This window comes from Marasmius oreades, chromosome 4, assembly GCF_018924745.1.
Source record: "Marasmius oreades isolate 03SP1 chromosome 4, whole genome shotgun sequence".
NCBI classification, from domain to species: Eukaryota; Fungi; Basidiomycota; class Agaricomycetes; order Agaricales; family Marasmiaceae; genus Marasmius; species Marasmius oreades.
The window spans coordinates 2,182,898-2,210,213 of record NC_057326.1 but is presented as its reverse complement, the minus strand read 5'-3'; the positions used below and the strand labels follow the sequence as shown (position 1 = coordinate 2,210,213).

The 27,316-nt window shown below is 45.7% G+C and overlaps 6 protein-coding genes across 7 annotated transcripts; 3 read left to right on the top strand and 3 right to left on the bottom strand.

Moving 5' to 3' along the window:
- Nucleotides 1-6,078: 6,078 nt before the first annotated feature.
- E1B28_007496 (uncharacterized protein) lies at nucleotides 6,079-10,597 on the bottom strand. The gene is made up of 8 exons (XM_043152242.1): nucleotides 10,372-10,597; nucleotides 8,789-10,314; nucleotides 8,518-8,739; nucleotides 7,459-8,455; nucleotides 7,168-7,395; nucleotides 6,974-7,111; nucleotides 6,564-6,920; nucleotides 6,079-6,517 (listed from the first exon to the last, which is right to left on the bottom strand). The coding sequence occupies exons 1-8, from the start codon at nucleotides 10,397-10,399 to the stop codon at nucleotides 6,225-6,227; spliced, it is 3,789 nt and encodes a 1,262-aa protein (XP_043010328.1). The 5' UTR covers nucleotides 10,400-10,597; the 3' UTR covers nucleotides 6,079-6,224.
- A 243-nt stretch (nucleotides 10,598-10,840) lies between these two features.
- On the top strand, nucleotides 10,841-11,296 carry E1B28_007495 (uncharacterized protein; the record flags this gene model as incomplete). Its single annotated transcript, XM_043152241.1, has 4 exons — nucleotides 10,841-11,074; nucleotides 11,124-11,146; nucleotides 11,199-11,221; nucleotides 11,280-11,296. The coding sequence occupies 4 exons, from the start codon at nucleotides 10,841-10,843 to the stop codon at nucleotides 11,294-11,296; spliced, it is 297 nt and encodes a 98-aa protein (XP_043010327.1).
- Nucleotides 11,297-11,444: 148 nt separating this feature from the next.
- E1B28_007494 (uncharacterized protein) lies at nucleotides 11,445-13,805 on the top strand (the record flags this gene model as incomplete). The annotated part of the gene is made up of 16 exons (XM_043152240.1): nucleotides 11,445-11,584; nucleotides 11,657-11,787; nucleotides 11,843-12,051; nucleotides 12,107-12,178; nucleotides 12,229-12,576; nucleotides 12,627-12,773; nucleotides 12,829-12,882; nucleotides 12,932-12,980; nucleotides 13,041-13,109; nucleotides 13,163-13,185; nucleotides 13,242-13,260; nucleotides 13,316-13,374; nucleotides 13,433-13,451; nucleotides 13,510-13,646; nucleotides 13,704-13,712; nucleotides 13,767-13,805. 16 exons carry the CDS (start codon nucleotides 11,445-11,447, stop codon nucleotides 13,803-13,805), a joined length of 1,524 nt encoding a protein of 507 aa, XP_043010326.1.
- A 361-nt stretch (nucleotides 13,806-14,166) lies between these two features.
- E1B28_007493 (uncharacterized protein) lies at nucleotides 14,167-16,365 on the top strand. 2 transcript variants are annotated; one of them, XM_043152238.1, is made up of 7 exons: nucleotides 14,167-14,304; nucleotides 14,365-14,389; nucleotides 14,448-14,619; nucleotides 14,674-14,720; nucleotides 14,786-15,946; nucleotides 15,995-16,162; nucleotides 16,216-16,365. In XM_043152238.1, exons 1-7 carry the CDS (start codon nucleotides 14,228-14,230, stop codon nucleotides 16,264-16,266), a joined length of 1,701 nt encoding a protein of 566 aa, XP_043010324.1. In that variant the 5' UTR covers nucleotides 14,167-14,227; the 3' UTR covers nucleotides 16,267-16,365. The 2 variants fall into 2 exon arrangements, with proteins under 2 accessions (XP_043010324.1, XP_043010325.1); XM_043152239.1 differs by having other exon boundaries at nucleotides 14,167-14,619.
- E1B28_007492 (uncharacterized protein) lies at nucleotides 16,358-18,443 on the bottom strand (the record flags this gene model as incomplete). The annotated part of the gene is made up of 10 exons (XM_043152237.1): nucleotides 16,358-16,736; nucleotides 16,791-17,059; nucleotides 17,119-17,164; nucleotides 17,225-17,431; nucleotides 17,487-17,518; nucleotides 17,575-17,611; nucleotides 17,675-17,797; nucleotides 17,847-17,906; nucleotides 17,959-18,157; nucleotides 18,215-18,443. 10 exons carry the CDS (start codon nucleotides 18,441-18,443, stop codon nucleotides 16,358-16,360), a joined length of 1,581 nt encoding a protein of 526 aa, XP_043010323.1.
- A 157-nt stretch (nucleotides 18,444-18,600) lies between these two features.
- On the bottom strand, nucleotides 18,601-20,491 carry E1B28_007491 (uncharacterized protein; the record flags this gene model as incomplete). Its single annotated transcript, XM_043152236.1, has 7 exons — nucleotides 18,601-18,686; nucleotides 18,737-18,845; nucleotides 18,897-19,553; nucleotides 19,602-19,772; nucleotides 19,830-20,047; nucleotides 20,099-20,327; nucleotides 20,381-20,491. 7 exons carry the CDS (start codon nucleotides 20,489-20,491, stop codon nucleotides 18,601-18,603), a joined length of 1,581 nt encoding a protein of 526 aa, XP_043010322.1.
- Nucleotides 20,492-27,316: the final 6,825 nt, after the last annotated feature.

Genomic DNA, 27,316 nt, shown 5'->3' with positions numbered 1-27,316 from the left:
GCCAAAAAAGGTGAAAACGAGATAAAAGAGTAGTAGGACAACGTTGTAGTCACTTCAGAGAAAAATAAAACCAACAAGTTGTTGATATTTTACTACTGAATGAGCTGAGAACCCTTGGTGGTTCTGGGAAGTGTGGTCATTGAGATTTATCAAAAACTCTGTTATGCTGGCTGGAACCCGGCGCCTGGTACAGAGTTACGGCGCTTATTCGCCTGTCAGTGTCGCCGCAACACCTAAAAGCGATAAACCGCTCCACACAGGCAGAATTTCTTGGATTTTCAGTTGGCTTCTTATTTTAAGATATATTTTTGAGACTTTGTTGGATCTAATTTTTGGCTATACTTAGAGGGTGGTGAAGCAGAGGTGTATTTACCAAAAATCACCATATATGGAAATTGTCACAAAGGGTCATGTGATGTTTGCAGGATATGGACTGCCGCTACCTTATGGTGGTGGGCATCCGCGGCCGTGGGAGAATAGATAAGGCTGGCTGATGCGGTGCATCTAAGCGAAAGCCCATGCAAAAAACTGCACCAGCTTCGAGCATTTTCACAGGTTGCTATTGTCCCCTGATAACAATATTAAAATGCGATTTGAGTAGTATGTACCATAGTCCTCAAACGTATAGAATGATATTTTTAAAAACCCAAGTCTGAAATTATTTTGTCACACTGATAATAAAATCAGTGAAGATCTTTTGCCCCGATTGCTGAAAACGTTCTATAGGATTGTCACGGGCAGCTCAAAGAGTAGTTTGCCAAAATCTGAGGTAAGGAGACGAAAAGCCCGACCTTGTGAAAGGCATCGACGAGTCTCACCTTCCAAGTGGAGGTGCTTACTTGGTGCTTAATCTCATAGCAGTCAGGTGTCCATTGTGGAAACCGTTGTATCAGTGATACTTACCACTTTTTGAGTGCTTGTATGCCTAGTTTGTACCTTCCTGAGTTGTTTTATCAGTATGTGTGCATGCTGATACTGTGAACTTTCTGTAGAACTCTCAAAACGGCCAGTTCACCTCCAAAAAGCCCGAAATTCTATCAGAGCTTGTGAGAGGGCAGTTGAGATGAATATATTCTATATCCTATATAACATTTGGGTATTATACATTAGTTCCGCCCTTATTTTAGCAGTAGTCATTAGTAATAGGACACTTTTTCAAAGTTCGAACCAGAACGAACAAAGTTTGGCGTGGGTTTTGGCCGGTAACCTGAGAGTTACCGGATTAAGTGAGTTATCAAAAGTGTGCTGATGCCCACCACCATACCTTACCTTGAATTGTGTTTGTTTAACGTCACCTTTAAATACATTTAAATTCGGTAATGGGCGAAGAATACCACTCAAGAGTCAACCTAATATCAGAGCTACGGGAGTAGCACCAACACCAAATCAACCCAAAAACTAGTAAACCTCCGTGTAAAGTCTATCAATAACTCTACACACCAGGAAAGATTGCAAGGGTGGACTGCTTGGCAAAGGTTACGCACAAGATCACAGTCTCAATATCGTATGAAGGTCTTATGAGATCAATGTGTAACTGCAAGTGTAAAACACCACAGCTACAGGGATTCTAGGGTTTGTAGGGGCTCTGTTTATTGTCCAGTGGACTAAGTGGGACTATGAATTTCGTCTACAGTAAGACTAATTCGAACGATTGGAGACTATTGCCCTTGACAGACACGAAAACTAAGTCCTCGGCAGACACGAACGCTAAGACCCTCGACGGATCATGAAACAGTAATCAAGACCTCGGCGGCCTATGGACGGATAGTTCTCTAGTTTTGACCTCGACGGTCTCATATAGTTCAAATCAAATCTTATCGTTTCACTGCACAAAGACAGGGCAAATCTCTCTATTGGTGTCAAGAGCAGTTACTCACGGGCAACCCACTCAGGACTTTCCTACGCATGGGTAGTACTTTTTTATCTACGGATACATGAGCTGCTTTTATACTACTTCTACGCTAGCTTTGTAATCGTATCTCTACTTGTTTCATCTCTAAAAATAATGCACCGTAGCTACGAATCCATGCGGAGTCTTATCGCTAGGGACTGCTACATGTGCAGAATCTTGTCTACGGAGCTTTTCCGTATTCAAATCATATGTTTTGGACCAAGCTGGACCATTCTTCATTCTTGTTTCAGCATGTAGAATGGACCTACATAGGCGTACCATATGGTATTTCCTGCCTACGGACCTTATCCTGCATTTCAACGTTATCAAATCATATGGACTTTGTGTGTCCAAGTAGTTCCAGCATATGGATCCAGAGTTCCGAATCGCCATAGCACATGAACAGCGCGGACTCCGAGATCCGTTGTTCATTCCTGCCTGGTTCCTAGGTACTCTATCTGTGATCTGGGATCTGTATCATGTCTTTTTGTCTTTTCCTCAGATCGGGACTTGATCTACGGTCATATCAAATTTCTCCTAGTCTGCGTGGTCCTATGTCTGATTTCTTGTCAACTAAATCCCCCGTAGAAGTAGGTACTCCTAGTATGAAGGTCTTTTGACTCCGTTAAGTTCTGCTACGAACGGTTCTGTGAAGACTACAAGTCTTCTAATAGTACAATCCCTTGATATGCCAGTGCATAGTAGAATGTAGAGAGTAGAACTTGGTGAATTACCGCTTAAGTCCTCTGCTCATAGTGTTCTACAGGTTTCGAACGGTCATACAGTTTTCTGACACGATCTACGGCTCTCTCTAACTGGTCTAGCTGCGCCTACGGCACATTCTACTAGCGGCACTAGCTTTAACTAGCAATTCGGGCTCACTCTAGTTCTTAATACAATAAATATCGCTCCGTAGCACTGTTTAAAGTGCAAAAAGAACCGTGTAGCACAGTCAACTAAGTCGCATTACCGGTCATTGACCTTCCGTCGCCAAGCACCAACAAGAAGATGTGTCCTGAGAACCAGCAAGTGTTGAGGACGGTGAACCTGTGTGGGACATGGAAGAAATACTGGACTCCAAGATGGTGTACAATTGCTGGACGAAAACCTCCGTCTTACACTATCTCGTTAAATGGCTCACTTATCCATTATCGGAATCCACATGGGAACTGGTTGACAACCTTGGCGATGGTTGTAAGAAAATGATTGAAAAGTTCCATTGTTCCAACCCAGGTGCTCCCCGATGAATTAACGCAATCCTGCCATTTCAACCATGAGAAAATTACACTGAAAGTACTTGAAAAAGTCAGCCTTGGGTATATGGTATAACCACGAAGCCTTTGAGGGCAAAGGCCCTTAAGGGGGGGTAATGTCACGAACTCACCGTACTCCGAGTACTCCTCCATAGTACTTCACGTGTCATCACAACCCCTCCCGCCTTTGTGCTTGATCATTTCAATCCTTGCAATCATCCTCTCTTCCACCCCTTCGGCCCCTTACCGTTGAGCACTCTGTCCGACTCGCAATCGCCGTAGACCATCGTAGATAGGGAGGCCCCTGCCCCCTCGACTCCTTACCCCTTAAGTAGTGTAGTATATAAGTACTCCAAGTGTACAGTAGAACTTCACTCTTGTCTGGTCAATCCTACCTAGGAGTCATTCCTTTTTCCCCTTTAATTGTCAGCTCACCTCACCCAAGGATCTACCCCTGACATCATGCCATACTTGACTTACACCCATGCTGAACAGGCTCAACGAGCAGCAGCACACCACAACAAAAAACAAGTTGCAGCACACAACATATTCAGTGCAAGATGCAGCACAGCGGGCCCAGAAACAGCACACTGAGCCAGAAGTCAACTTTCAGATGTGCTATGTCTTCTTTGGGTATGTTGCATCTCCCCCTTAGTGTGTGCTGCATTTCACACCCTTTCAAAACCTAGACATGTATTAGGTAAATATACAAACTTCTATATAGTCTACTATACACTAATCAAACCAAAAACAAACAAAACAAAGCTATCGGTATACAAAAAAGGTATCAAAAAAAGGGTATTGAATGTCTACTGCTACATCAATTATAATACAAACTACCAGTGGATCACTCTTCTCCTTCCACACCCACTTGCGCCCATCTGACCCAAATCTATTGATTTTAGTCTCATCTGACCATATAACCCTCTTCCAGTCATCTAAAGTCCAGTTCAGGTGTGCTTCAGCAAACTTCAAACTTGCCTTCCTATAGCAAATGCTGAGAAAAGGCTTTTTCTTCTTCACTACAGCATGAAACTTGTGTTTATGAAGGACATTGTGGGTGGTTTGGGGAGTAATAGAAGAGGAGTGATATATTAAGGTTTTATATCAGCATAGGAAGACATTCTGTTGAAGTCCAAGACTGCAGGGATTGTGGATAAAAGAGAGAAAGTATATTTTCAAACACCTATCCACTTTTACACAGGGTCAATGATAGTAGAGTTCATAGCCACAAATGACATAGTCACTATGTGACTCTACATGATTGGGTGTCCCCAAAACGTCATACCTAGTGATGCCGATGTTCGGTTCGGTCCGGTTCACCCACCACTTTTCCCGAACCCCAAACCCGAACCCCCTACCAAGTCCCCGAACCTGGACCGAACTCGGACTGCACCGTCCGAACAGGTTCGAGAACGGTTCGAACAGGTTCAAACCTCAGTATATATAAAGTGTTTTTCTGTCAATAATTTCAATGATTTTGGTCAAAAAATAATACTTCTCACCTTGTTCAAGCCTCTGTGAGCCTTATGATACAGCAATCACGGTGCAATAGCCGTTCTGGAGGTCGCACTTGGTGAAGGAGATGACTGTCACATTTAGTCACACCTTCCTAATCCTGCTGATGAACTGATTGACAACTGATAAGAGCCGTCCGAGAGCCCGTTGATGCTCCCAAATAGGGTCATTGTATATTTACCTTCCCAGGAGAAGTTGTTCAGGCCCTACCAACCCCAAAGTCAACTTTTTTTCATCAAATTCTGAGGCCTTGTACTTTCAAGGTTCGAACCAGGTTCGGACCACCTCCAGACACCTGAACCTCGAACCTGAACCTCCTCCAACTCGCCGAACCTGAACAAGAACTGGACCCGAACCTTATGTTCGGTTCGGTGGTTCGGTGTTCGCACCGTGGTTCAGAACCGAACAGGTAGGCTTGTATACTTTGGTTAATGTATGACGTTGTCACCTACTGGTTTTACGTCAAAACCAGGTATACCGGAAATTGCTGCAACTGTATGTGACCAGGTATCTGGGGTCCTGACACGTTGTGATCATTGATGGCTGGATTGATACGCAAAAAGCGCAACAGTCTGGGCTTCCACACTATTCACCTACAATACTATTCTGTTTAGGGATATGCAACATTTTCGAGTACCACTTCCACACACCACTTACCGTATCAAAAATTTGATTAGAGTATTTTAATAGTGCTCAAAACGTTAACCTGAATTTATGAGGATTTTAGGATAGCTGTAAGAAGCCTCGGAGAGTGTCCGAGGGTGATTCGAGAAGTGCAAAGCGTTTTGTCACGTATCGTCACGTCTGGCAAGACTTCGGCAAGTAGCAAAGCTCGCGCCAAGCCAGCTTCGCTTACAGGTCGATTTGGGACCTCTGCTGTATCGTTTGGCTTATTCCACACTACCGTTCACTCCCCTGCCTCTGAAACCTTGTATTTAATGCTAGTGTTTTCGTTTACACTTAACTACATATCTAAAATTTTGAGATATATTCCGGAATGTACCGTTCCTGGGCTGTCACGCTGTAATCACGACCAGATCTGAGCTATATTTTGAATTTCATTTCATATCCTTTGTCTTTCAGTGGCTACAACTGTACATACAAGCTCATGTGTAGTCTACGGATCCTAAAAAAAATTGCCGAGCCCACAAATAAACGGGAAGACCAAGTTTTATCCAATTTTGCATATCCTTGTCATTTGCACATCGGAAACCAGAATAGTATACTACTCAGTGGAAGGTGATTAATTGATTGTTGATTGATGCTGTGAGAAAAACTGTTACAACGGAGACCTTGGAGGTACGTAAAGGTCAATTGTGGAAAGATAGGCACCTTTGAAAGGTTCTAGCAAAGTAAACTCCTCGTTGTCCGACAGTGCACTCTGATTTTCACTGAAACCGAAATTACAGATGGGGAAGATACATAGCTCAAGGGGTTTACCAATATTAGCACAGCTTCGTGTGGGATATCGAGAGTGGGTATACATAAGACAAATGTCCTCCTAAATAGACAACACGAAGATAAAAACGTAGCAGATGTATCAATAATCTACAGTGCAATGATCACTGCGGTGGGGATTGATGGGAAGGTGAATGGGGAGGTCGAGGTGAATGAGGCAACCCCATCATCCTCGAGTGACGGTTTCCTCTTTCCGACGTCGATATGGAAAGATTCAACCCCTTCGTTGCAGCCACGCTGGATGCCTTTGTAGATTTTGCAGGCGCGAGCGGGGTGTCTGGAGGAGATAAACGAGAGTGGGCTACACTTGGACTGGATCGTGAAGATGATTCGTTGCTGCTCTCTTCTTGAACTGATGATAAATCATCTGTGTCGGACTGCACTTCATCTGCAGGTTCTAAAATCACTTAGTTTTTGAGCATGCGAATAGAGTACATACTCACTGTTTAGCGTCCTCCCACTGAGACCAAGAAGCTGATCAGCAGCGGCTTCCGAGTACTGTCGACTGTTGCGCCGATCATCATCGATAAAGGAGGTCGACTCGTTGGTAGCCTTATCTCCATCTACGTTGAAGACTCGGTTGAACTCGCCTAACATAAGGCTGAAAACACCTGCGGGAATGCCAAGTGTAGGGCTGAAGACGATCCCTACGTTGCGCATCGTCATTTTATTGGCAGCAGAATTTTGCACAATAAGGATCAGATGAGCCGTAAGCGCTCTTAAAAGACTGTAGTTTGCGATCGGTAGCGCTGCTATTAGCTGCGAGAGCTCCCTGATTCTCTCCTGAGGGTCAACAAAATCTGTAGTGCTATGTTCATGACTCAGAGAACTGTATGGGGAGGAAAGGCCCTACCAATAACTGCGAGGAACCTCACGTGCAACTCCCGCGTCAAGATGCTGGCGGGAAGCTCACGAAGATAGCTTTTGAGAAGACCAGCGATGGCATGGGGATCCCAATACTCGTCGGACGCTATGAGGTCTATATCACCCTCTTCACGAAGAGACGTAAAATGAGTAAGGAGATCAGGCTTGAGACATTCAACATACCAAGATTGAACCGATCCTTTAGACTTTTTATGACAGCCGAACTCCCACTGAGCCGATAAATTCCTTCCTCCTGATCTGCCTTCTTGACTTCCAGATACTGTATACAACGAAATACGATGGCAGGTAAGTTGACTATTTGGGCAACATCGAGCGATTCCTCCAGTGCCACTCCAAAAACTGCACGAGGCGTAAAGGAGGTGGAAGGTAGAACAGGCTTCTCTGGTACACCTGTAATTTCAAATCCGATCCTGACATTCAAGACGCAGAAAATGATTCAGCTGAAAGTCTTACCATTTTGTTTCCCAAATCCCCAGAACGAACGAGATTTGGCCTTCTCTCTTCTATCGTTAAGAGGGGTAGAGGCAGATGTTGTCTCAGAGGAAGATTCTTTTCCACCGAACTTGTATCCAGCTGGAATGGGAGCTCCATTGAGTGGTCCAGATATCTTGATCTTGCTGTTCGCGTCCAACTTTTCTGGGGAGGGGACGCGGTCGGATGGAGAAGAGGCAGTTGGCGACGAGCTCGTGTCTCCCGTGGTAACGTGCGGGAATGGCTTGAGCTGGTCGCGTGCGCGGTGTCGTTCTGGAGAGTGGCGACGGGGTTGCTGTGGAGCTACATTCATGTCCGGATAGTGACCAAGCTCAGAATTGGCCCTTTGGCCGGCTTCAGCGCCCGACGCAGACGGATTGGATATTGGGGAGGAGTCGGGAAAACTTGAAGGCTGACCATATCCTCGCTCTAGAATTCGTTTGGCGGTTTGGGAGTCTGAAAAGGACGAGGGAAGTTGCTGCCGTTCAGAAGTATGCATGTCAATAGGTTTCGACGGACTAGTAGAGCGCGGGACGTCGTCTATGGCGGGGCCAGATTGGAAGAACTTCGCATTGATGACATCAGGCGGCAGTTGAGAGATCGGTATAGCTTGTCCTTTCGAGATTGCCATGTCGTCCCTCGATAAGCCTCTTACAAGCCTTCTTGGAGGAGCACCATCATTGCTTGCACTGGGACGTGGTTGCTGCGTGGGACCCGGACCATATGCAACCGGCTCCTCACTGTACGTTCCAGAGAAATAACGAACAAGAATCTCGACCCAGCTATCACGCTCAACATCGCTTTCGGCACACAGAACATGACGAGGATGGTTGCCTCCTGGACCCTTCTTCGCTTCAACAATGAGGAATGCATGTCGATATTCCTTCTCATCGTCCGTTGCAGCCGCGCTGGGATTTCGTTGCTGCCTGCCTATTTGCGCTCCAGTGACGTTGATTGACCCGAGGTGAGTGCCACCCCGCTAGAACCCAAAACAGTAACGGCTCAGGAAGACGACCGTGTAAGACAGAAAAGCAGACGCACGCAATCAAAGTACTCTAATACCGGCCCCTGCAAAACGAAGTACCTTGTCTTCCAGCCACCGAAATTCTTACCCCGTTTCGTCAAATAACCCTCCTTATGACCAGCTTGCATCACTGGCTGCATGGTTTCTTTTACAATATCAGATGTAAAGAAAGCAATGACCTCATCATTGTTTTTGACCGGCAGGTTAATCAAAGTTTGAAGGTAGTTTTCCAGTACAGCCTGACGAAACTTTTAGTTTAATTGACTGAGGCTCCATAGAAACGCACACCTTTCTCTGGTCTACCTTCGCAGGAGCATGATCTCTCCACAATTTACCTTCCGGTAACGCTGCGATCTTCTTGCCTACACCCTTTCCAATACTGCTCCTGACCCTTTGATCGAGAGTGAGAACATGACTGTACATTTTCTCGACTTTCCAACCGCCTTTACTTTTACCAGGATCAACATGTACTATGAAAGAGAGTACCTCTTTCCCGCGATCGTTAGGTCTTACGAATGAATGCGAGACGTTGATCTTGGTGTGAGGCAAATCTGAGAATAGAAGAGGGAGCGCTCGGAAGGGGCCATTGACTGATTGTGGCACGGTCGGCTGAGGTGGGTTGGGAGATCCAGTCTTTTGAGGGGTTGAATTTGTTCTGATCTCCTTTGCATATTGAGGAAGCAGATAAGGTGGTGATGTTGAAGACTGAGGCTGGGAAAACTCTTCAGGCGGATGGTTGCTACTCTTTCGAGGTGGAGCCTGAACGAAGGGCTCGCTCTCCATGGATTTCGGAGCGGAAGTCGAGACCGAAGGTTGTGCCATAGAAGATGGCACCTCTGGTCCGGATAGCACAGTATCCACATTGGCAATTCCATCCTCCGGAGCAGTACTATCAAGCTCTTCAAAGTCTTCTCCCGCATCGTCCTCTTCATCGAAGTCAAGAAATTCCGAAGTATCTCCACTTCGAGCACTGATGGTTGATTCAACGGATTTTACTGCTGCTTCCCCATGAACTGCTTGCCTTGAACCTGGGCCGAGTGCATCAACCCCAGGGCTAGGCAATGGTGAATCTGTCATGTTCGCAATGTATTGCCTAGCCTCATCAGGAAGTGTGATTCGAGAGTCACGGGACAAAAATGCCCGGGTGGATGGTGGAATGAGTGATGAAGTTGGGTCGGGAATGGGAGTAGATGCCTGTATCTCAGGCGGTGGTTGACCTGAGTGCATTTGGACATCTTTAGGTGTCGCCGTTTGTGGAGTATGAAGGATGGTATTCGTATGGATAACCGGTGCTGACTGGGGAACATCGAGCTGAGGACTCTGGTCGTTACGTTGAGATGCGGGATATCCACCATTGTACGTCGCAGCGCTGGACAAAACTTCCGTTGGAGGGAAGGCGGAGAATCCGGTAGCGTTGCTGCTAACACTATTTATGCTCTCAGAAATGCTTGATTTTCGCTGATATGCTTGAGGCGGGGCCGGTGTACCGCTGGAATAAGTCATAGTAGACATGATTGAATCATTATAACCATGTGTGAAATGTGAGTACTTCGGATTGTTGGAAGTACTATTCTGAACGTCCAACGTACTCGACGAATAAGACGCACTCTCCTGAGACGTAGAGATCTGTGGTAAGGTGTCTGTACGAGGGGGGACGACAAGAGGGGCGAGAGGTGATTTCTGGCGAACTGGGGTAGCAGAAGGGATATGAGCGGCATTAAGCGACGATGAAGAGCTTTCGGAAGTATGAGAGATGTGTTCTTGAGGACGAGATGCGAGAAGAGAAGGTGGATGAGCGGACGACCGAGGAGTTACTAGTACAGACGCAAGGTGAGTACGGTTGTGGAAATGGGACGGAGGTGGTAACGAACCAATATCATCAGAGGTATATCTTGTCATAGTTTTGCGTAAAGGGGGATCTTGTGCCGAGGCTGGGCTCTCAAGAGTTACAGCACGCTCGCGCTCCCTCCCATCACGACTGGTCTGCCTTTTCTGGGGTATGTCACGATGCAATTCGAGGCTGCTCGTGCTGCCCCCTGCCACATTGAGTCGAGCCTTATATGTATCCCGCTCATTTCGTACTCGTTCGAGTTCCTTGAAAATCTGGTTGTAGCCAGCACGTTGCTTCTCTATCAGCTTCCAGAGCTGTGAATTTTGCGACGAGAGAAGATTGCGTTCGGAGATGGCTTGGTCAAGAGCAGCGACATGAGGATTAGGAGAGGAAGAATGCAGAGAAAGGAGGCCCTCGATAGATAAAGGCACTGCTGGAAGCGTCGATGACGAGAGCGACGACGACGACGAGGTGGTGGCCATAGATCAAGTCGTATCACGTGTTACCTCATGGTTCTCCTCTTCCTTTCGAGCCTGAGTCTGCGTTTCCTGCGGCGTCTGCCTCATGGATTCGCCCGTGTCCCTGCTCGTCCCTTTTCAAACCAAACCCCCGAACATGCTGTTATCTCAACCTTTGACTTGTTTAGCATAGGCGTCGGCCCATCTTCATCCCATACTGTCGGTCCCATGCGCGCTGGTAGAATCTTTATTACTGACCTAGAGCACCTTAATCTCCTGCACAAGGTTCGTGACTAGTCTGTACTAAGTCTCAAATGCTAAGCGCATCTTATAGGTCAAATCTCTCAAGATCACCTTGTAAGATCGGCCAGTTTTTTTTAAAGCCCTATTCTTACAGCGCTCTGAATAGATACGGGTCGCTTGCTGCTACTGGTGAGTGACATAATTTAATAGGTGGATTTTGGATTAATACTCCTTCGCTATAATTCAGGTAAAGGGTATGAGTAGCTTTCTGTTAGCGTTCCGAAGCTGTCTTGATGACCCGTTCTACAATTGAAATGTAGACACCATACCCCGCAGGCGATTCTTCTTGGTTTAGAAGGTTCCTCTTGTGTCACATCGGAATTCCGTTTCAAAGCTGATCAACTTCATTGCAATGATTTTAGGTTCTGATCCAGAGACGATTCTTCCCACAACAATAGACTCACGATATGAGAGTATATTAACATCCAAGATTCTTCACTTGGGAGGTCGCCATCGCATCAATTATGACATGGACCGAGACATGCTGTGGAGGTAAGTCCATCAACAAACCATCATAGTTTGACAGGCAGGAAGCCACATTACTTGTCCATTCGTGCACGATAGATGGGATCAAGTGCTCAAGACACACCCAAATGGGATTAGGTTCAGTGCCTTTGACGAGGAGGGCGATCTGTTGGCTACGAATGAGTATTTCAGCGTGGGAGGCGGCTTCGTCGTGAATGAGAAGACGAAAGGTACACGTTCCTATCCTCCCACCCCGTCAATGTGGTCTAGACATGATAATCACAGTGGATGAGAATCTTTTCTACAAGGGCGTAGACAAGAATGACGTTCACGGTGCCCGATTACAACAAACGCACTCACTTTCCGACCCAACGCCGATCGCTGGCCCAGCGCTTGAAGGTTCCGAGAACATCCCCATATCAAACAATGCTCAAGGGCCTCCTTTTCCCTTTGAGTCTGGTAGCAGTTTGCTAGCATTGACCAAGAAGCATAATGTTAGTGCCCGACTATCTTTAAACACCCAATTATTCACCGCAGTGTTACGTGTAGATGACAATAGCACAGGTCGTATACGATAATGAGAAGAGTTTTGGCTATACAGATGATGATATCCACGCGAAGGTGCGAATATGTACACTACCAAGGCGTACTTGGCTATAGCTGTTCTGCAGATATTTCGAATCTGGTCCGTTATGGATGAATGCATCCTGACCGGGGTTTCGACGCATGCCACCACCCTCCCGGGGCGGTTAGGTTTGCGGAGGCGAGCTCCCACATTGTACAGACGCCTTATGCGAGGCTTCTATCCTACTGTTGGTCCCTCTTCCAACCTAGGAAGAATTGAAGCCGGATCAAATACGGCCATGGAACTTATTGATCGTCCTGTGTTGTCTTCAAGCGAGGACCAGGAGAGTTTCAATACTATTGCTAGCACTGCACCTGATACTCCCAGACGGAGCGCGAGCAGATTTACACGGGTTGTAGGATCCTTTGACCATCCCCTCCTACCTCATCCCCCGGTAGGAAAACCGTCCTTACAGCGAAAAGACAATATTGATCTCGTCGCCAGAGGAAAACCGTGATCCCGGCTATGGATTTCCTCTCTTGTTATGCTATCGCAGTCAACGAAGTCAATGCCAGTGGAGGTAGAATTGTTACTTCACCTACAAACGGTGCCGCGGGTGTAATTCCGGCTGTCTTAAAATACATCATTGAGGTGGTGTATTCTATGTACTCGATCATGAACCAATTCTGACATATTTTCTTCTCAGTTTGTCAGCGATGATCCTGAGAAGAGCGTCATGACATTCCTCTTGACTGCTGCTGTTCGTCTTAAATTGTGAAGGATCCAAGATACTGACTTTTGTCGAGCAGGCAATTGGTATGCTATTTAAAAGAGGAAGCACTATATCTGCTGCCGAAGGTACTCATTCCGAATAATAATTAAAGGAGTGCAAGCAAGATTGACGATTGCATTCTTCAGGTGGTTGCCAAGCTGAAGTAGGTGTTGCTTGCTCGATGGCTAGTGCTGGATTCGCGGCTTGCATGGGAGGTCCGTTCGTTACTTGTTTGGACCGCCATACTGCTGATACCATCTTCACGCAGCTTCTCCCGAGACGGTTTTACAGGTATTTTTAATTCGTTCTAGGCGCCGCAAATAAATGCCTTACATACCTCTTTCCAGGCAGCTGAAATTGGCATTGGTAGGTGGCAGGGTGATGTAACCTGGCTCGAGCAGCTGCACGCTTTATCCTTTAGAACATAATCTAGGACTCACTTGCGATCCTATTGATGGGCTGGTGCAAGTTCCATGCATCGTACGTCGCTCCGAATCTCACTTGACTTGTGCTAGCTCAAGCTGATCCTGTTTTGCAGGAAAGGAATAGCTTGGGTGGTAAGGTGCTTTCCGAGTTCCGCGCGATGTTGTGATAATTTTGGTGCCCTTGCACTAGCTGTCAAAGCGATCACAGCTGCTCAACTCTCACTGGCGTCGGAGGGTGTTTACAGCGTCACACTTGACGAAGCTATCGAAGCTATGAGGTTGACGGCAGCTGATATGAGTGTGAAGTACAAGGAGACGAGTCTTTCTGTGAGTGAATCCATCGATTGCTTTCCGTCGTCTCAGACGAAAATTACCCATTTCTAGGGACTTGCGGTGAGCACTACACCAAACTCATGGATTATAAACCTTGAATATTTTTCTTCTTAGACGAGCGTCAGGATTCCACTGACGGTTCCAGCTTGGTAGGCTGCCATGTTCGATGAGTTGATACACATACTGATCGGAATTCTAGCTGAAGTACATAGACTATATGTAGTAACTGATGCATCAGAGTTATAAATAACGCTTATCTTGCAATTACCGTTCAACTGCAATATTGTTGTGAACGTATTCGTAATGGTATGCGCGAATCGCAGGATAATAACCATCGTTTGCGTGTGCCGCTGGATGCCCGACATATCTCACGCCCAAATTTCTGATTTTTCATTTGATCAGTCTGGGAACAACGAGAGTGAACTTGTGAATTCATTGAAACAGATGTCCCGCAAGGAGGTGTGGCCTCTTTTTAGCCAGACAACTTGTGTAAATATATGTACAGTACTCGCGCGTCAGCCGTGACTCTGTCCCTGACAAGCTTTGTATTTTCTAAATCTATCCCGATACTACTTATGGACATCTCAAATCTGTTGGATTATGGAGCCGTTGCGGCTGCGTATGAATCCATTTTAAGACAGGAGAGCAGCTGGTGGGTGTAGAGAATACAAGCATGTTTCGACTGACGATAGACCGTCGGCGTTGACGACAGGTTTCTACTGCGCTATAGTGACAATGTACGTTAAGGCTGTTGCGTTCAACTAGTCACCCTTCACAACTTCGAACCCCTACCAGTCCGATCGTCTGTTGCTTCATGCTCAAGGATACCAAGACCTACCAGAACTAAAGCGCCAGTTGACGGATCTCAATCAAGTTTATATCGCTTTCTACCGTGAACAGGTCAATATTAACCCAGGATTCGTCTTGATCAATTACATTCCTACTACCGTCTCAGGCGTACGGCGAGGTAAAGTGGTTTCCTCCCATCTCTTGAACCATTGGCTCACATTGCAAATCCAAGCTCGCGCCCTGGTCCATTCTCGTCGACTGGGCAGTGCTTTAATCCAAGTGTGTCCATGGCTTTATTGTGATTGACGCAACTAATTGAGCACCTGCTTGCCTTGTAAACCCAGACAGAACATGCCACTCTAACTGTCGACCACCTTTCGAATATTACTCCTTCCTCCATTCGCGACGCTGTCCTAAACCCAGATAGCATCCATACCATTCAGATCAATCGTTCTTTTTCATCCATAAACGCTGATCCTGTTCAGGACCCCCCATCCAACATGGCGACAGGCCCAGTTAGACGATCCTTCACAGAAATTTATGCACCCTCTTTCACGTCTTCACCCCCTCCTGTCGCAAAGAGCAGTAGTATGTTTTCCAGTCTCCTCCGACGAAAACCTAAGGACAAAGACCTTCCATCAACGGATGGCACAGCCGGCCCACCGCCTCCACCTCCGAAAGACAAAGAAAGTTATACTTTTCAGCCACGCTCGAGAATCGGCTCTGCAACTGGTACACCACCAGTTGACGCTCAATATATACCCCACAGAATACCTCCACCAATACCTCGCAGAACCAGTTTGTCCGACCTGATGTCCGAATTCGCAGTTGTATCCCACGATGACGCTATGGCTCGCCCTCCCTCGATACACAATCCTCATCAGAACGCACGTGTTTTCACCATGCCATTGGAGAGGAAATGGATTCCCGAAGCTACCTTCATCCCCGACCCCAATGAGAGAGCTCGCAGGCGGCAGCTCGCACAGGAACAGCATGAAAGGGAGCAACGAGCAGCCATCGAAGCTGAAGAGGAACGACAGAGAAGGTTGAAGCGAGAAAAGGAGCAGTTGCTGGAACAAGAGAGGCAGGAGGAGGAAAGGAGGAGAGCCTCTCTTGATGAAGAACTACGACGAGCAAGGGCGGAACGTCGTTTGAAGGAGGAGCGAGAGAAGGAGGAGGACCTTAAGAAGGAGCAAGAAATTGCTGCCAGGAAACAGGCCGATAGAGAAAGGAGGCTTGAGGAGCATCGCAAATTAGAAAAGTGGCGACAAGAACAAGCCCAGCTTGCCGTTGAGTCAGAAATTAGGCAACTTGAAGCACGAAAACATGAAAAGATTCGAAGGACAAGCAATATCCAGAGAATGGTGGATCAAGTAAAACGAGAGGTCAAGTTAGGTCTTCCGCTCGGTGGATGGGTCACATTGCAATCCAACGAAAACGTTGCGTGGAGGAGGCGATACTTCAAGCTCATTGATAATACAATGTTTTTCTACAGGAATGACAAGGTAGAGGATGCATGATATCAACGTTCCTTTTGACTCATGAATACCCAGGAACTGCACAATGTATTGGACGAACTCGACCTACAAGGAAAACTTTCCGGTGTTCGGGAATGGGACGAAGGATTCGACGAGCTGAAGGTGGTTCCGCATTCATTCGCTATTCAGTTCAAGGGTAATAGAGCTCCCTGGGCAATGTTTCTGGATTCTGCAGAGGAAAAGGTAGAAGTGCAATGCCAAGATCTTGACCGTGTAGAGTTCTAACCCACCTCAAGGATAGGCTCCTCGGCATATTATACTTTGCAGCAGGTCTGAAGGTGCAATGAGTTATGCTTTCCATTTCCTCTTCTTTCGTTACAAGATCTTCAAATGCAATATACATGTAGTATACATTACATTGGACTCGTAGAATTCCCTTCAAAGTCTTCCCCTTATCCTAATCTCGAAAGCCCGGAATGGTATGTACAACAATCCCGTGAGGGCGAATGCGACTTCGAAACCAATATCTCCGGCTCCCCGTTCTGCAATTGGTCCCACGAACCAAATTTGATCCATGCAAGGTATTACCAAAGCTAACGAAAGGACCCCAGCTGCAATCGCAGCCACTCCTGACGGTAAGAGTTGCGGGACATTCCATACTTTGAGGTCGTACTTTGAGAAATCGCAACGTCGAAATAAGATGTGTTCCAAAAGCACGATAACAACGTAGGCAGATGCCCAGTACCCGATAAGACTCAAAAAATTCGTAAGTGTGTCATAAAACCGGTGCGATCCTGCAATAGCCACAGGTAATACACTGAGTGTGAATGATAAGGAAACAAGGCGTCAAGATTATGGCACCCATACTCACATTGCAGTGGCAACGATTGAGAAGATGTATCGTGGCACTACCAACAACTTGGGGACGAAGACTTGGATATTGAGTGAAATGCTATAGAAAGTGGTGGCGATGTTTGCAGTCACAGAAAGGGCAAGTATGACCGTCAAAAATTTTCCAAAATTTCCGACAGGGCCGAGCATGGCTAGCACAAGGTCACCGGCGGTCCCTGAATGTGCCTCCCAAGAGGGAACGTACGGGGCCGTCGCTGCCGCAGTGGCACCCAAACATTGTACTGTTATCTGAACGAAATAGGTCCCACCAATGAGCTGGTATTGTGGACAAAATGGGTACGACTCACTATCGGAATCGACAAACCAAAGAATGTATAAGAAAAGATCCTCCAACTAGAGGAGCACAGTCGTTCGATGAACGAATGTTCTATCATGACCAGAGTAGGCACGCACCTGGGAGCATCCGGTCGATAATAACTCGTAAAGTCTGAAGCCAGGGGTGAATAAGTGATAACGAACCCCGCTACAACAGAAGCAAATGAAAGAATTCCCGCAGGCGTGACTGGTTGGGTTGGAGGAACGTCGTAAAGGTGTTTTCCGCCTACACCCAACGCGACAAGATAGACAACCAAGACGGGGAACCATGCCAATCGTTCGTACCTCAGAAAGGCATAATTACTAGTAATAAAATCGAAACAAAGGGACTTGAACTCACCAGTTTAGGACGTTGTAGCCGCAAAAGGAAACCTGCAATCACAATCTTATATAGAGGCTTTGTAGCTCACGAAGTTCTGAGAACGCACCAAAAGTGAAATCATCGCGATGATAACGATCCCAACCCTTCAGAGTGTATGTCAGCCATTAGCCTAACCTTCTGATTCGTAGAATCTGTAGAGCACGCACGACCAACTGAAATTACCATCCGCCACGCTTGCCAGCGTTTGTCCTCCAAGTATGCAATTCAGTATACAGAAACCGACCATATTGACCAGATTCAGTATACACGGCACAATAACGCCGAAATAACTAGTAGAAATCGTAAGCGCACCAACATAGGACTTGAACCGAGGCGAACCCAAAACTATATCGAGCCTGTACCATCTGTCTTAAACCAAGTCGAGGTCCCCAAGTAGCGCTGGAGCAGGATTTCATGAAAGAACGTGGGAGAGAAGGAGGCAGAGGCGTACAGATATGCCGGGGGGAGCGAGCAAAGGAATGTGAAGAACAAAATGACCAGACACGAAGTTTTTACTCCTAGCCCAAACACCAATGGACCCAGCGTCCCAGCGGAGAATGACAGTGCGTTCAGATTGCATGCAAACCAAATGAAGAATATCTTGTGGTATTGGGTATCAGTCCTTTTGTGTTCTGGTACAGGATGGATGCCTGTTCAATGGAACCGTTTCAACATCATTACGGATTTATCGATGTACTTCAGCGTACCTCTCGACTCGACACCCCAAGTCGTTAGTAGCTTTGTCAATGCGTTGGCGTTGGTCCTTCGGTCGAGGTCGTTTTCATCCAGAACATCTGAGTCCTCTCCAGAGGCTCTAGAGATAGCGGTAAATTCCTTGAGGTCAACTTCTTGATTCGGTAGGATTGCCTGCGACATCCCCCTTCCAATGTGTTGTGAGTGGTGACCAGTTGCCGGAGGAAATCGATGATTCGACATCGCGGGCCGGGAAATACCCGCGGAAATTAAATCCTTCGGGTTGAAAATGAACTAATTTACTAGAATCGAAATTTGATCGGAAACCAAGGAGTGCGATATTATTGAACTTCCAGTGGCGGTAAAACGTAAAATCTGCTTTTACATGATACTATGAGAACTAGGTTCGGGGGTGTCCAAGCGCTTCGTACACCCTTTCCAGGCTCAACTCCAACGAAACCAACGGCATGACGGAAGGAGGGAGTCCTAGGTCAAGTCAGTGGAAAGCGTTAGATGAGTAAACCTGGTCCCCTCACCGCCTTTCGAGGCTTGTGCGTTCTTAATCCATCGAGGAAGAGCCTTCTTCATCGGTTCAAGCAGCGCTCGTTCCACGTTGGCCAAGTTATCCTTGTCTTTTATACCTGTCTGAGGGCGAATCAGACGCAGAAAGAAAATAAACCTCCTCTGAACACTTACTTTATTGGCCCGATCGCGAACCACCAAGACGTAGTAAAGGCCCAGGCATTCCGTTAACCTTGCCATCTCGTTCCGCCCCTCGTCACTCGAGTTCATTGTTGAGTTGTTAAATAGTCCAGGTGGGTCCGGCACAAACAGAACGCTTCCGAACGTCTTAAGAAACATCGGTGACGCGAATACATCCGATTTGCTATCGAGAGCGGCAATAATACTCTCTTTGACTAATCCCACTGCTGCTGTGCGCATTGGAAGGTTCCCGTAATCGGAAGTTAGCGTTTTCAGAATTTGCATCCTCAAAGGTGATGCTGCCGATCGCAAGAGCAGAGACAATACACGAAACGCGTAGTGTCTTATTGACGGGTCTGGATGGCTACTGCAGAGTGAAGGTAGAGTGGTGCTTAACGGTATGATAGTTTCTGGCGATAGTTCGCATCGACAGCGTAGAGAGAGCAGAAGGAAAGAGATGGTCTCGTAAATGATAGCATTGGTCTGAAGGGAGGCGAGGATGACAGGTTGGAAGAAGGACAACTGGGATGAATGGTCGTATTGACTCTGTCTCGTCCCGAACTGCCAATGTGCATATAGAATTAGGGTCGATCTAGTTGGTGAAGAAGGGAGAGTACGTAGATCGTTTCCCCTTATTTGAATATATGATCTCTGGACCAGTGGTGAGCAATAAAGAACTAGATGCTGGACAAGACATACCACTATGTTGGACATGACTGACAAACCCTCTTTCCAGTGATCTTTATTTTCAACGGCTTGGAGACCACCCAGTTCTGGAAAAACCTCAAGAAACGCCCAATCTGCAATAGATGTTTCAATACAGAAAGCGAGAGATTCTAACATCGATTCTATGAAGACAAGTAATATCTCCTGGCAATACAAGGCAACTTTTAGTTTCTCATCAAGAGAAGATCTCGGAAAACGGACATTGTGATATTTCAGCTCATCAGGTGTTAATTCCTCTTTTCCTTTTGCCCACCCCATAATAGAAGTAGCAAGTTCTTGACCAAGACCAAGTGTCCGCCTCCCCCTATCCCCAGAAAGACTATGGCTCGAAAGAGAAATGACACGATTGAGTTCCGACATGAAACCCTGCACTATCGGACCTGGGCCTCTCTTTCGCAATGGAACACGTACAATAACGTCTGGAGATGAGAATGGGATGAGTGCCTAGCGATGCCTTCCGGTCTGCTCACCACGGTATACATGCATCAAACGGATTATCTGGTCTGCAATGGGTAGTCCATATTCATCTGCGTCCATATCGCTCTCGTCCAACCAAATCGACCGATGTAGACTCTCCAATGCCTCATTAGCGGCTAAGATCATTTCTCGAGGACTGGATTTATGGACCATGAGTTGAAGAATGTTCCAGGAAGCCTCATCTTTACTTGTCAGAAGAGGTGATACCAATTCCAAGGGATCCTGTGACAGTCTTCGTGAAACAACTTGGACGCATCTTGACTGGGAGTGCGCACCAAGGTTTCAATGATATCTCCTCTAAGCAAAGTGTCGTATATTTCCGGGAGTGTTTCTCCTTGAGCACCGAAAGCCTTGAGACAGTCTGCTGTCGAAGATGAGGCGGCCATCAGCGCTCAGCAACAAACGTTGCCGGCACGCGCCTCCGCCTCGTCCATTTTTCCCACGGTTACAGCCCTTTGCATAAAGGTTGAGACTTTTCAATTATCTGTTTTATATAGAAATTAACGACATTGACGACACATACCTTATCGGTCCAGTGTCCTTTCCGGGAGCAGGGCAGCGCCGTAACTATAAGTGAGGGTAATCGGCGTCAATTGGTGTCAAAGGCCGGCAGGAGAACACTAGTGTTATCAACGGTTTGGTTCCGAACCACTCGTGATCTGAACCGAAGCCAAAATTGCCAAACGGCTTGGGTCATTCGGTTTTCTCTGAGGCTGAAGTTTCAATTTGAAAGCCGATTTCTGCATTCGGTTTTTGAGGTTTCCACGGTTTTCATAAATTTCCCACATAAATTTAGCACATGAGGGCTTTGCCGAGAACCGATTATTCAATCGGCTCTGGTCCAGAAACTGCACCGCCACAACGGTTCCAAACCACACTGGGCCGTTTGGACAGGATTGTGATCTAAGCCGAGTGGAGCCGAGCTCCTGAGAACACTAGAGAACACATCTGGAAGGCCCGGGGGAGGGCTACGGGCACCAAATTGTTAGATTTCTATATAAAATACATGGTTGATCAGTCTCAACCTTTATGCAAACGGCTGTAAACCGAGGGCATCCACAGATGAGAAAGAGTGCCAAACGTTGTACTGAGGCAATAAAACCATGGCTAACTACAGTAGAAGCGATACCCCCAGCAGGAATAGTCCTGCAGGCTGGCCAGAAATCAAAAGACCAAAGAAGATTTAACACGCCGAGCACAAGCTTCCTCGAACATGCAAAGTCACTGATAACCAAATTGAAACCAGCACTTGGGGAAGCTTTGTTTTGATAAGCTGAGATACCCTATGATAAACACACTGTCAAGCTTAAAGTTTGTTGGTCATTGAACGCAGCTCATCCCCTTTCATGTACAAATTTCCTTTCTTGGACATGGACTTGGAACTGTTCTAAACACTGCCTTTTACACTGCCTCGGATCGCAACCGTTAGTTACTTAATTAGGAGTATTATTTTCTAGTCACTGTGACTGATACCAAAACGAGTCATTTCGAGTCACTCCGAGTCATCCATTTGTAGTATATAAGTAGTAGAGTTTACCCCCAAATGGTAAGAACCTCTTGGAGTAAGAAACCTACTTCTGGCTCTTCATCAGTGATTGGATCATGCTAGTAGGATAATTGACAGATCCCAAGGGTGGATTGGTGTTCAATATCGCTAGGTGTGTTGACGCTTCTATTCTTTTTGACTCACTATTGTTCTAGACTGTTGCTGGACTCTTGCTTGTTATTTCTTTTATTTTATACTGTACATTGACGTACAGTATTCGTACCTTTGTGGTGCAAAACCCTCTCGTATTTTTAACAACATCCACACCTCCTCAAACTCGCACTTTTACTGGTTAGATCTGAATTATCTTTGATTTGTTCGGGGTGTTTCTTTTCTTTCCGACAACACAATAGTGAGAACTCCTCAGCAGACCATGATGAGAGAAAAGGCTGATATAACCACCTATGATAAACACATGATAGTGAGAACTATAGATGTACTGTAAGTCATGATAGCAAATTGTTACGGATGTGCGGAGATCGACCGGACCCGAGTGGATCCGACGAATAGAATGATAGATAGATAGAAAGAAGAAGTGAAGAAGTGATCGGAAGTGATCGGAATGTTTCGGACAGCAATGAGAGAGATGAGAGTGACGAGTCTTGACAGTAGCCGAAGTTATTGGACAACGGCTTCCTGAGTTGAACTGTCTTAGACCTGATCAATGAGATAACCAGAGTCGAGTTAAATTCTGAAGTACTAGCTATTAAGAAGGACATCTTATATAGTACTTGAGATAACTAAAGGAGATAGAGTGAAAGTAGGTGAGATCTGATCGGAGTCTGAGTCGGACAGACTAAGGAATTAAGCGAAGTTACTAGACCGAATGTACAATCGGCCAAGTAGAGATAGTGGAGTAAATAATGTGAATGTGTGGAGTATAGGAATGATAGTAAGTAAAAGCATCTAGGTCTTTGTTACAAACAATCCTTGGTCATAGACTAGGGACTGGATGGAAGCGGACCGTAATCTGGTCGGTCCAGAATGGATCCGGCACGGATATAATACAAATGATATGTGAGATAATATACCTCTTCAGCAGACCATGATGAGAGAAAGCGCTGAGGAGGACATGTCGAACAGGATAGTATGATAAGATGCCACGTGTATGCTATGGGTAGTCCAACACACCCCCATTGGACCAAGGGGTGTTCACTGGCAGATTCTGAGACATGGGGTGGGGGAGGGGGCCATTGACAGCCTTATGGTTGAAAGGTGAAGAGAGGTTAGAAATGATGTTACTGTCTCAAATCAGTGTGGTATGTACATAAATTGAGGGTTTTAAACAATTTTGGCACTTTTCTCGCTACAGTGGTGAAGATTTCCTTAATTAGCCATTAAAATTTACTCAAGTGTTAATGGGCACTGGGAATGATATATCAACCTCTATCCTAAAGAACAAACCAACCTATCAGTGCTATGTGTAGCACTGACAAATCAATCAATCCTCAACAATATAGCTATCCCAGTTGTGAAGAGTCTATCACCACTCAACACCCCAGAAGAATTGCAAGGGTGGAAATGCTTGTCAAAGGGTACGCTTCTTATCTCAAAAAGGGTAATACTAAAGACTAGGGAAAGCTAGCTCTTAGTTACAGCTATCTGTGCTATGCACTTGAACAGCTAGGGGTTTTTGTAGTAGGGTTGTTTTGTGTCCCGTAGACTTAGAAGGGAGAGTGGAAAGCTAGGGGTCCTCTGTGGACTATGAAACTCAATACAAAGACTGTTCTCTGAATAACTCTGAAGGTCTCTGAACTGTTCTCTGAATTGTTCTCTGAATTACTTGCTCTTATCCAATCTCTTATCCAATCACTGATTTAACAGGGCAAATCTAATCTCTATTTGGAGGCTACGCATGGGCAGTTGCTCCGAAACTTTCCTACACACTGGCAGTACTTGCTTGCCTTAACTACAGATACAGGCCTGGTATATATACAATTTCTACACTAGCTTACAAATCGTCCTCAGGCTTGGCTGCCCATGCTGGGTTCTTGCAGGCGATGCTATCTAGCTGCATTCTCGCTCGCTAATACCGCTAGCATATGCCTCTAACTTCGCTAGCTCTTTCCGCCAGGCATCTGCACACGGTCTGGAAGAGTCTAGCTCTTAACGTCACTGGTCTCTATTCATTGGTTAGTCCCTTAGCAAGAACTCGTATGGTTCGGCGCATGGAATCCGATCCTCAATCCTATCTGAGAGCGCTAGCTCTCTCCGACCTGTCTGAAGACAGTCTCTCTCTGATGCTTGCACATATTCAGACACCTCTCTGATTGCTTGCACTTGACTTCACCTTGTCCTTGGTCTTGGGCATGTCTTTTACTTCTTTCTGTAGCATCTGCTCGGCCTGTATGAACTGCTAGCACTCAACACTTCGGTGCACCTTTCTCTAAGTCCGTCTTTGTTCGAGAGTGTTCGCTTCCTCTCTTTAGGAGTCTGTTTAAGACTTCATCCCTCTTAGCTACGAGTCCAGTACTGAAGCATAAGCCTCAATCTAATATCCCTTAATCGCTTTGTGCATAATAGAGTACAGAGAGTGGTCTTTCTGAATAGAGACTGCTCGCATAGTGTCTTACAGTTTTCAGACAACCTTACAGTTTTCAGGCTAGCTCTACAGGATGCTCTCTAGCTGTTTCTCAGCTGTACTAGTGTACTCTTCTAGCGGCCATAAGCTTTAACTAGCAGCTCGGGCTCACTCTAGTTCTCATACGATGTCTATATTGTTCCAAAGCACTTAGTATATGTGCTGAAATGGACATAAGGTAGTGTAGATGTTAAAAGTCACATTAACGATCTCGTAGTAGTAGGTCGGAGTATCGGGTTGGTACCCCTTGGAGCATGCCCTATGTGGGTGTTGGGTTGTTGTAGGTGTATGCTATCCTATATGCATAGGTGGTTCACCCTCCTGACAAGCAGTAACTTGTATTTCATCAGTTTATGGTCAATTTAAATGATTCTGGGGTGGTTTTGAGGGGTTTTTATACCCCCTGAATTCGATTTTGAGCTTATCTAATTGTTTCCATCACTCCTTGAAGAGATAGTACTGATAGCCAGTTGCACTGTACTGCAAAACAATTTAGATCATGTATTTCAATGAGAACTGATTTAATCCGGGTTCACCTGCGATGTTTTCTAGGGTTCTTTGACCCGCTGAATCCAATTCTGGCCTTAGTTGAAATTTTCCACCACTCCTTGAATTGATATCAATGTTTGACCAGAATTTTAACTATTTCAGCACTGTATAAGCATGGTTGATGATAAAAATATAGGAGGTGGGTAGAACTATGTATTTTTGGGTGCTGAACTTGAATTTCTAATCAGTTAGATGATAGGATGTCTCCCTGCTGCACTATAAATAAATAAAATTTATTCCAAAATATCTTGGAAATAATATCTATTTATTTCAATGAAAACTGATCCACTTTGAGTGATCCTGGGCTAATTTTAGGACTTCCTGACCCCCTGAATTTGACTATGAGGTTAGCTGAGCTCTCCCACCCCTCCCAGAATTGATACCCTGGTGTGATTGAATCTCTGACCAATCCAGTACTGTCTGAGTAAGGTAGGTGATAGAAATGGGTAAGATAGGTGGTAGCATGTGTTTTTGGGTGCAAAATCCAAATCCACAATCAGATTAATGGTACAAAGTTTCCCTGTGACAATATAAATGAAACATCTTGTGCCCAAATAATGGAAATAATAGATATTTAATAAAGAAGGCAAATCAAATATTGAATTGAAGGGAATTTGGGCAAATCCCCCTAGGCAAAAAATGCTAAAAAAGCGGAAAATAATCTATCTATTTACTCAATATAAGGTACTCTAAATGAATAAATGTTGACTTGCATGGATCTTGCATGGATGCCTGTTCAACGTAGGTGTCAGAATTGCTCCACTGGTCCCGTGGTGCTGACACATTCAACACATGTGCATAGCATCCACGCTGCCAATGCACATTCAATGCACATTCAACGCATGTCCATTTTGAACCTATAAAACCCCACTTTGAAGTCTATCTTAGAGTTCTCAGTGATCTTGCTGAGAGTGTCCTTTGATAGCAACCTCCACAAATTAACTACACTAATTGCTAGTGTTGGGTTTGGTTTTGCACACTTCATGCTTGGAGTGTGTTTTTGTCATGAACTGAACCAGGGTAGCACCTACTGCCGACTTTTCCGACTTTTCCACCTATAGAGTCGACTGCGGTTGGACTCGGCATACAATCAAGGGAAATACCATGTGAAATGGGTCGATTCATAGGAGAGTACTCCTAATCTTAGAGAAGGGGTCATCAGTATAGGAGTACAACCCTTTCTATTAGATAGGTATATAAGGAGTACTTAGTAGTAGGTAGTTCCCTAGAATTTGATCTCCTTTGTCCTTTCGTCATCTCTCTATCCTAATCCTCTATCATTTTCCTATCTCTGCCCTTTGCCTCTGCCCCATTCACTCTACATTGTCCAGGTCACCTTTATTGGGGAACTCACCGTCCAGTTGTGGTCCGGACTCACCCTAGAGTCCCTTCTCTTGTGTTAGAGTACGGGATGGGGTACGCATGGATTAGGTATGTGGTACACTACATTGGTGTACGTTGGGTACCGTCTAGTCTATTGTATGCTCTTGTCGACATTGGAGTACCGGCTCGTGAGGATATGGTCCTCATCACAGGACGCCCTCATTGCTGAAAGTTCACTCTCATTATAGGAGTAAGGTTCGATAAAGGGCGAAGTATACCACTCAAGAGTCAACCTAATATCAGAGCTACGGGAGTAGCACCAACACCAAATCAACCCAAAAACTAGTAAACCTCCGTGTAAAGTCTATCAATAACTCTACACACCAGGAAAGATTGCAAGGGTGGACTGCTTGGCAAAGGTTACGCACAAGATCACAGTCTCAGTATCATATGAAGTTCTTATGAAATCAATGTGTAACTGCAAGTGTAAAAACACCCCAGCTACGGGATTCTAAGGTTTGTAGGGGCTCTGTTTATTGTCCAGTGGACTAAGTGGGACTATGAATTTCGTCTACGGTAAGACTAATTCGAACGATTGGAGACTATTGCCCTCGACGGACACGAAAACTAAGTCCTCGGCGGACACGAACGCTAAGACCCTCGACGGATCACGAAACAGTAATCAAGACCTCGGCGGCCTATGGACGGATAGTTCTCTAGTTTTGACCTCGACGGTCTCGTATAGTTCAAATCAAATCTTATCGTTTCACTGCACAAAGACAGGGCAAATCTCTCTATTGGTGTCAAGAGCAGTTACTCACGGGCAACCCACTCAGGACTTTCCTACGCATGGGTAGTACTTTTTTATCTACGGATACATGAGCTGTTTTTATACTACTTCTATGCTAGCTTTGTAATCGTATCTCTACTTGTTTCATCTCTAAAAATAATGCACCGTAGCTACGAATCCATGCGGAGTCTTATCGCTAGGGACTGCTACATGTGCAGAATCTTGTCTACGGAGCTTTTCCGTATTCAAATCATATGTTTTGGACCAATCTGGACCATTCTTAATTCTTGTTTCAGCATGTAGAATGGACCTACATAGGCGTACCATATGGTATTTCCTGCCTACGGACCTTATCCTGCATTTCGACGTTATCAAATCATATGGACTTTGTGTGTCCAAGTAGTTCCAGCATATGGATCCAG